The 9,370-nt window shown below is 52.5% G+C and overlaps 1 protein-coding gene across 1 annotated transcript; it reads right to left on the bottom strand.

Moving 5' to 3' along the window:
• Positions 1 to 275: 275 nt before the first annotated feature.
• Positions 276 to 8,381, bottom strand: LOC123136869 (respiratory burst oxidase homolog protein E). The gene is made up of 13 exons (XM_044556377.1): positions 7,486 to 8,381; positions 7,260 to 7,419; positions 7,102 to 7,150; positions 6,778 to 6,891; positions 5,807 to 6,679; positions 2,634 to 2,729; positions 2,030 to 2,145; positions 1,778 to 1,948; positions 1,515 to 1,674; positions 1,262 to 1,447; positions 1,036 to 1,164; positions 809 to 887; positions 276 to 697 (listed from the first exon to the last, which is right to left on the bottom strand). Exons 1-13 carry the CDS (start codon positions 8,114 to 8,116, stop codon positions 588 to 590), a joined length of 2,874 nt encoding a protein of 957 aa, XP_044412312.1. The 5' UTR covers positions 8,117 to 8,381; the 3' UTR covers positions 276 to 587.
• Positions 8,382 to 9,370: the final 989 nt, after the last annotated feature.

Raw genomic sequence — 9,370 nt, 5'->3', positions numbered from 1 at the left:
GAAAATGGACCTTTTGAGGCTTATAGGTTTGAGGGATCTGTTGTGGTTAAAAAACCCATTTTTGAGTTACAAGAGATGTCCTTAGTAATTAGTAACTAGACACACAAATGTGAACATTGAACTGAATGATGTACAGATACGTTGTGAAGATTGGTGCCCTGAATCTCTTTGTTCTTGATAAAGGGCATTTTTTTATTGACTTGTAATGTAGCATTAAGGGGACAAACACAATGAGAACACACCCGGCTTCTTCTGCACAATTGGGATGCACACAATCAACAGTAACACACACTATCACACCGGTAAAGAGCAAAGTTATACAAGACCCAAGGAAGATGGTGCCCTCAGTCTCTTGTATGCTTAACCTTTGATATTTTTTTACGGGTAGCTATAAACTATACATGCATATCAAATAGAATAGTTTTCCCTCTCATACTGTTAATAAAAATGCTTCTAACTGCCTTCTACTTTATACTATGTATATTTACAAATGGTGAAGAGGGCAAGGTTTTTTCCAAAAAAAACATTGAATTTTTGTAATCAATATTTGTTACTATGGTTATCAGATGTGTTTGTATTCTATTCTATTAGAAATACTCCTTATGGAAATGGAAGCGAGTCGTCGTCTTGTGGCTCATCTCAAGTGATAGTTTCTTCAGTTCTTTAGCTAGTGTGGGCTTCCCACAGTAAAAGACCCCTGCAAGCATGAGCAACTTCAGTGATCAGAATGATACTGTTGATCAATGTTCAACACTGGGTATTTTTAGATGCCTGAGGGAAAAATAAACAAACTGGAGAAGAATATTACCAACTGTCGAACCGGGGTGCTTTGCAGAGATTCTTGTGAACTCTTCCCTCCAGTTAGGTCTTGCAAAATGTGTCCTGACCTGTCATGAGCACATAACACATTTTCAGTTTCTGTCAACCTCAACCACTTCTTTGGCTGAGCCCTGATTTTTGTTTAATTTTGGTAATGAGTTTTTTTCAGTACACATACATAAATTTATCTTATACTATATGTGTGAAGTGTTTTACCCTGGTGCCTGATACTATGTCTATACCATTCTTGGCATGGTTGAGGGCTTGAACCATTGAGAGCAGAGTCGTCCTTGCGTCGCGCTCCTCATACACGCTTGTGAGATAGTTGTGCAGCTCTATGACACCCTGGGTCGCCACCATGAGAACAACATCAAGCATCATCATCAGTAACCAACATGGCAAGATGAGCAGCGGCACAGAAGGAAGGATGAGAGACCGTCACCTTCTTGTCCATTTCAGCAACCTCATCCATCACGCTCTTGAACCACTCGAACGATCCAGGCTCCCTTGTAACCCAGTAGAAGTGTGCGCGGCTTGTCCGGTACGCTCTCCTCTTGTTGCTGCTCGCCGTCGACACGCTGAAGGCGTTGCTGCTGTCCTCAGACCTGCTGGTCTCCATTGATAGGTCCTAAAAAGATACCAAAGGTTTAGGGTCATCGGCACTGAACGATGTTGTTGGGCTCATCAGACCGTACCATCAGCTCATCAGCCAGCTTAATGTTGTTGAGCAGATCCCTTAGAATGCTTATGAAAGGCGTCGCGCCGATCCCGAGACCGACGAGAAGCAAGACGTCGTAGTTCCTGAAATCCTGCGCCGGAGCACCATACGGGCCGTCGACAAGCAACCTCGGAGGGCTGCAGCAGAGACGAGGCATTGCTCAGTTTCAGGTACTTAGTTAAAGAAGGAACTGACAGTGGAGCAGGCATGACATTGACAAGGAGATGCAGTATTAATAACCTCTTCTGTTCTGGCATGCCTAGCTCGCCAAATGAAGCTCTGCTGGGCAGGCATGGCGAGAAGTAGTTCTCGACGAAGATGTGCTTGAGCTCTTGTGTCCAGTCTCCCCTGGTCTGGATATGAACGCTGATGTAGTCATCTCCAGGGGCTGAAGTGATGGAGAAGGGGTGCCTGAACAATGGGGATTAGCTCAATACAGTAGTACAATCCGAGAGCAATGTTGTCTGTTGACAGAATGAGCAGGTGACAAACCATTCAAACGGAGAAATTGTTGGGCACTGAAGGAAAACATATTGTCCACTTCTGTATCTGAACCCGTAGGGCTTTGACATCGTTATAGTCAGCACATTTCCTGGTAGAAGGCACACCTGAGGGCATGATCAAATTAAGTAAGAGCATGAGCATGTGTTGGCCTAGTTTCATTGCTTCACGCTGGTTAAGGAAAAGTTAATAATGTACACCATTCTTTGTGTTTATCCTTATTTTTCTTCATCAGCCTTATAAATGGTGAAGATGTTGATTTTGATCCCAAGTGATTTCAAATGTTCAATATCGATCAATTCTGGATGCCCTTATCCTACCACCCCCATCCACATGACAATATCCTGATTTATATAAAAATAATAATAATAGAAATTCCAAAACGATAAGCCCGAAAGAGAAAAAACATTTCATTTTTGTTGGCATGGCAGGGGAGAAATGGATCACAAGGCCTAATCAGCGCACCTTGGATAATGCATGCAAATTATGGTCTTTCTATTTACTCTTTATTTTATTTACCCGGAGTTGTGATTAATACTATTAGTGTTTGGCGTTCAGACACTGAACTTTGGTTTCAGATTCTCGGTTACCTTACCTTGAGGATCTTGGCCGCATAGGCCTTGGAACGCAACGCTCGCAGCGTTCGTTCACCGACGTGAAGGGCGAACGGCACGGCTATGTACATCCACGTCTGCAGTTCACCACAAAGATCAATAACAATGTTAGCACCAGATAAATCCCCTGACAGGCAGGTCCAAGTCACCAAGTGTAGAAAGTCACGGGTCCATTGTACTATCTGAGATAAGCATGGCGACTACCGACGGTACGGTGGTGGAGCACACGCGATTGAATTCTGGTTGATTCGTCTCGTCATCGGCGCACGGGCACAGGAGCACGACGAGACAGCGGCACTGGTGCGGCGTGATGGCGTCTGCCCGTGCCCGATGCGAACGTGCGTTAATGGCATGCGGATATGCTTGAGGGTTCCTGACAAAAACGCGCCACCAACCCGACATGGTGTCGCCCGTGTGCAGCGGCAGGGCGATGCGGTCGCGGTCGCCCGTACCGAGCCAAACACGAGATTCTGCGAGTAGAGAGCCTCACGTACGCGTCGTGTACAGTGCGCATGACCATGATGTCTAATCACTTCACAAACAACTCGTTTACTACCTACTCTATAGTGATTAACTCACTGCTGCAAGGTGGAGCACTGGCCAAGGTCTTTGCAGTGTAAATTCCTCTACCTATAGTGATTGGACATTGATCATCTTTTTTACAAGTGGACATTAATTATCTCCGCTGTACCAGTATGCACGGTGCAACTGCGTTCTTCTTTATAGATTAGATTATTAAGAGCATCTTCAACAGCAGCGCTATATAAGCGCCGCGCTGAAAAATCAGTGCTTTTTGGGCGCACTACCGCTCCAGACGCTCCAGCGGAGGCGCAAAAACGGCACGCGCGGCATATCCAGTTCAGCGCGCCGGCCGAAACGCCATCGCACGCCGCTTATTTGCTGCGCCCGCTCCCGCGCTGGACTTTCGAGCGCTCGCCCGCAACTTCACCTATCCCATCCAGTCGCTGGCGCCGCCGCCGCCCGCGCCAACCCATTTCTTCCAGTGACTATTCCGGCGCTTCCCCGGCCTATCCCTGCGGCGCCGCGGCTTCCCCGTCTCCCTCTAGTGACCGCCGCCCGTCACGCGCGCAGTCCTCCGACGAACAGCGCCTGGCCGCCCGCTGCCGCTCGGCGCCCGCAAGGTGTTCGACAAAACGCCCCAATGTTGGTGCATGTGGTTTGTGGTTTTTATAGCCTAGTTTAAATTGAACATTGTAGATGAGTTTATCGTATGATTCTTTCGAAGAAGAATTTGATACGGAAGAGGAGGAGGATCTTGCAATGATCTTAACTATGCACATCAATAAAAAACCGAAGCACGGTGGTTCGGTTATGGGTCCGCAGAAAATTTGGAGGGATGGTATCGATGCCCACAACAGATTGATGAGGCAATATTTTGTGGAGAATCCCACATACCCCGAATCGTACTTTCGTCGCCGGTTTAGGATGAGCACCAAATTGTTCAGGCGCATTGTAGAGAAACTAGCGAGCCATGACCAGTTTTTTTAGCAAAGGAGCAATGCCGCCGAATAGTTCGGGCATAGCACCTTTCAGAAGGTGACAGCCGCTTTGCTTATGTTGGTGTACGATATACCCGTTGATCTAGTTGATAATCACTTGGCCATGGGTGAGAGCCAAGCCATCATGTGTGTCAAGCGCTTCGCAGTCGGAATTGTGCAAGTGTTTGGCCAGGAGTATTTGAGATCTCCCAATGCTGAAGACGCCGCAAGGCTATTGGAGATGAACAAAGCTCGCGGTTTCCCAGGTATGCTTGGCTCAATAGATTGCATGCGTTGAAGTTGGAAGAATTGTCCTAAGGCATGGCATGGGCAATTCCACGGCCAAAAAAAGGGTTCCACTATAATAATTGAAGCGGTGGCCGATCAAGAGACTTGGATTTGGCATGCTTTTTTTGGAATGCCTGGATCTTTGAATGACATCAACGTTGTCAACTGGTCACCACTGATGAATAAGATTACAAATGGTGAACTGCCACTGGTGCAGTTTGTAGCAAATGGTCGTACATATAACTATGGCTACTATCTTGCGGATGGCATCTACCTGAAGTGGTAAACATTTGTGAAGCCGTTGAAAAAATCGGAAGGTAAGAAAAATCTTGATTTCCACAATGCTCAGGCGGCGGCTAGGAAAGATGTGGAGAGAGCTTTTGGGATTTTGCAAGCCTAATTTGCTAATATGAGAGGACCGGCTAGATTTTGGGATCAAAAGATGCTTTGATACATCATGCACGCTTGTGTGATCATGCACAACATGATCATTGAGAATGAGCGTGACCAAGATGTAGATTAATCTCACTATGAGCTATTGGGACATCCCGTGCGAGTGCGGCGGAGGGCTGAAAGGGTGACCCGTTTTGTTGCCTCATATCATGCCATTCAACGTCCCGAAGCACATGATGATCTTCAGAAGGATCTATTGAGAAGTGGTGGGCTTAAAATGGCCGCAAAGAGCATCATGATTTGTGCATTTGATGTTGTATTGTTGAATTATTTGTTGAATTGAAAGACAACTATTTGTTTGAGTTGTAATAACGAAATTGAACTATTTATTGTTGATTTATTTTGTTTATGTTTGATCTTCTTGCTTGTGTTTGAAGCGCACATGTTGTTTGTGCGAGAGCGCGCGCTGCATTTTAGCGCGCCTGTTAGAGCTACGCGCGCTAAATTTACCGCGGGTGCTGGAGTCAGCGCTCCTCGCCACGCCAAAGCAAGCGATCGGCGCGCTGCAAACTGATTTTTAGAGCGCCGCGCGTTGGACGGCTGTTGAAGATGCTCTAAGTATATTGTATATCCGAAGCACGTAAAGGAAATAAGCTGCCGGTGGCTTGGATCTCAAGAATATCATGGGCGCAACGTTTGAACTACATTGTCTTTCCTTTTACGTGGTGCCCGGTGCCCATCAGCTTAACAGCCAAGACGACGACCCTAGTGCCCGTGCAATCGCGATGCTTTTCTTTTGGAAGGCCCAAATCAGACAAGTGTCAGCGTCATGAAATAAAATTTGGTAAAATAAGTACACGCCGCAGTCATTAACCAACAACTAAAGACAACCGCGACAGTAACAATGCAGCGAAGATAAAAAGTAAGTACTTCTTACAGAGAAGTGAAGGAACTAGTGGTAAGTAATTACGTACCGTCCTCTGGTACCAATTGGTGACGAGGAAGATGAACCAGCCGTGCACCAGCAGCAGGAGGTAGACGACGACGAGCAGGTGGTGGGAGTACCAGAAGGCGTTGAACCCGGCGAGGTGGCCCAGCGGGGACGGCAGCCGGGTCCGGGTGGACGCCCTCCGCAGCGGCCGCGCCGCCAGGGTGAAGGACACGGCCATCAGCACCACCATCACCACCCCGGTCACGCCCACCACGCCCGACAGCAGGCTCCTGTACGTCGGCCTCTCCTCCCCGAAGTAGCCGGCCAGCGGCCGGTACTCCCCCGGGCTCGACGCGATCAGCCGCGGGAAGTCGCACGCCAGATGATTCCCCGCGTGCAGGCAGATCCCCGCCGCGATCGCCATGGCTATCACCTTGTGGAAGGCGATGCAGTCGTCGAAGGGCACGAGGAAGCGCGTCCACGAGGAGCGGAGCCGCGTGAGCGTGATGCGGCAGACGGGGAGGAGCACGAGCGCCATGTTGAGCTTCAGCGTCTCGGCGGCGCCCTTGGCCGTCGGCAGGCAGTACCCCATCACCTCGAACGCCACCGACCGGCGGTACTGCGCGAACCTCCACGCGAACAGCGCCGCCATCGCCGCGACCCACAGCGCGAGCACCCACGCGCGCCGCCAGTTCTCCTCCGCCGCCACGCGCGCCCTACCCGCCGCGCGCCACGGGCTCCACCGCCACCCGCTCCGTCCTGACGCTGCCGTCGCCGCCGGCTTTTCCTGCTGCTGCGCGCCCCCGTCGGCGATGTCCTGGCTCCACTGCGCCGCGCTGCCGCTGCCGCTGCTGAGCGGCCGGCTGTAGCTCATGTAGGCGTCGCGCTGCAGGAGCAGCGCCTCCAGCTGCCATAGCTGCATGCCCCCACGTGCCGTACCCCGTACGTACGTGCCATGTCAAATACGTACAATACCTAGGAAGTAGTGCTACTGTGTTTGTACGGGTGCGGTACCTCTATGTAGCCGAGGCCCTCCGGGTCGAGCTCCTCCATGATGAGCAACGCGTACTCCTCGGCCTGCTCCTTGAGCTTCGAGAGCTTGTTCGCCGACGCGCTCAGGACGATCAGCTGCCGGAATCAAGCAGTGATTAACAAATGGTACTAGTAATTAAATTTCATTACAGTAAGCAAGCAGTAATATGTCGGCAGTGACCAAGCATGACGCATCAGCAGTTCAGCAGTATCGAATCTTCCAAACTTGTTACCGTTCGGCGGTTTAAACTAGGAGTAGTGGTACTGTAATAAGGAGCAGATTCGTTTAGTGGATCAAGGCGGCACCTCCTGCACTTCCTCCCTCGTGATCCTCCCGTCGACGTTGGTGTCCACCCTGAAATTTGTTTTGGCAATGGCAGCAGGAAATGCGTGAGCCACCTGCGCGGACCGGAGCGAACAGGGGAACGACGTGATCGTTAGGTGGCTGGCTGGGCCGTACGTACATGTCGAAGAAGATTTGCAGCCGCGCGTCGAAGCTCTGGTCGGAGATTTGGAGCCAGAAGTCGTGGAGCTCCTCCTTGGTCACCCGCTGGAGGTTCTGCCGCCGCCGCCGCGCCAGCGCGTCCAAGATGCCCACCGCGAACTCCTTCGAGTCCACCATCCCTGAAACCGACCGTCAATGGTGAACTCGCGATCATGTCGTGAACCGAAGTGCCATGCACGGCGTACCGATGCAGTCGCCGAAGTCTTCGCGGGCGAGGAGGCCGTCGCGGGAGAGGGCGTCGAAGCGCTCCTCGACGGCGCCCCAGAGCGCGATGGCCTCGGCGGAGCCCGTGGCGCGGCTGATGAACTGGAGGCCCTTCAGCGCGCGCCTCGCGCCGGACAGCGAGCGGTCCAGCCTGGCCTGGACGCGGCGCCGCTCTCGGGACGCCATCGCCGCATCCCGCTGCTGCTCGGGCGCCGCCGCCGGCGACCGCAGCCACGCGAACGTCCTGCGTATCATGGACGAGGTTGACGAGCTCCGGCTCAGGTTGCGCCCGCTCCCCGGCGTGTGCGTCCCGGCCCCGGCCAGCGCCGTCGGCCCCGCGGTGGGCGTCACGCTGCGCACCACCATGGACTCCTCGTCCAGCTCCAGCATGACCTCCACGAGGTCGCTCTGATCCGCGAGAAACGCCGGCAGCATTCCGACGCTGCTACCGGCACCGCCCGCGGCCGACGTCGACGCGAGGAGCTCGTCGCTGTGCGACGTGATGAACGACTCGTTGTCGGACGCGTCGGTGTGGTCCTCGCCGATGTAATCCGCGATGCGCCGGAGCCCAGCACGGCGGCCGCTGCCCAGACCTCGCGACGGCGTCCACATGACGGGCCACCGGTCTCCCAACCCCGCCTGTCCCGTCCCTACCGCTGCTATCTTCTCCGTCCACGAAGCATATCCATGGTTCACCCGTGGGCTGTAGCCGTTGCTCTGCTCTGCTTCACCTTGGTACTAGGAGTAGTTTATTTTACCTGGCGTGGTTGCGCCTCGTCGCAAGTGAAGCTGAGGGTGAGCTGGATGTAGGTATATGCTCCGCTCGATCGGGAGTCCTGCTTCTCCACCTTGGTTGGGACTCGGTGCGCCAAGTCCGTCCGACGATTCCGAGTGGACCAGATGGAGAAAGTAGGCGAACGGTGGGCGTTGTGTGGTGTAGTCCTGGCCACGGGAAGCCCGGCCCGGCCCGAAAAAACCTGACCCGGCCCGGCCCGACGTTCCCCCCGGGCTGGACTCGGGCCTAGTTTTTGAGCCCGAAGGCCGGGCCGGGCCGGGCCCGTCGTTTTTGAGCCCGAAGGCCGGGCCGGGCCCGACGGGCTTTTACGTGCTCGGGCCGGGCTCGGGCCCAGAAACACAAGCCCGATGGCCGGGCCGAGCCGGGCTCGAGCTTGGGTTTTTTGTGTCGGGCTTGGCTAGGCCCGGCGCTAAGCCCGACCCGGTCCGAGGTTTGGCCAGGTATAGTGTGGTGCGACGAGCGAATGGAACTATTCATTGTTTTAAAAAAAATTACGGTCACCCACCGTAGCTACAACGTCCTTAAGATGTCAGGAAGCTGCAGCATCATCACGGTCGCCTGCGAGAAGAAAGACGTGGTGTGCTCTCTCGAGCGTGCCTACCAGGCCGCGGCGGTCGAGGACCCAGGTGATGAGGGTGCTGTCTGCCCTCCTGAGGCCGTCCCCAAAAAAAAAGAAGCAGCCGCTTCACCAAGGACATCAGAAGGGTGGGATGCACTACAAAAAAATACACTTCCATCATGATACGTGTTTGTCACAGTAGGTCGCGTTTTTTGTCATGCATGTACATCCATAACGATTTTATGACAAAATCAAGATAGTCATACATGTGTTGTCGTAAAAGTGTTCCATGACATTACAAAAATTATCATCACAGAAGTGTCCACTTCCATGACGATAAATCACGCGTCCCAGAAGTGCTTTCGTTAAGGGTGACCGACACGTGGCATCCATCGTAACAGAACGCCGTTAAGCTATCGAGTCCGGTTTTGAATCCGATAACCCGTTAACAGTCCCGACCAATGGGGATTTTCCACGTATAAAATCATCATTGGCTGAAGGAGACACGTGT

Source organism: Triticum aestivum, chromosome 6B (genome assembly GCF_018294505.1).
Source record: "Triticum aestivum cultivar Chinese Spring chromosome 6B, IWGSC CS RefSeq v2.1, whole genome shotgun sequence".
NCBI lineage: Eukaryota > Viridiplantae > Streptophyta > Magnoliopsida > Poales > Poaceae > Triticum > Triticum aestivum.
This window is presented reverse-complemented; position numbering and strand designations above follow the sequence as displayed.

Bases quoted from the DNA above. Each gene is read 5' to 3' on its own strand.
- LOC123136869 (XM_044556377.1), bottom strand. From the start codon at position 8,116: ATGTGGACGCCGTCGCGAGGTCTGGGCAGCGGCCGCCGTGCTGGGCTC. The intron at 2,146-2,633 runs GTAAGGTAACCG...TCATGCCCTCAG, and splicing joins ATGCGGCCAAGATCCTCAAG to GTGTGCCTTCTACCAGGAAA. The intron at 888-1,035 runs GTAAAACACTTC...TGCTCATGACAG, and splicing joins ACATAGTATCAGGCACCAGG to GTCAGGACACATTTTGCAAG.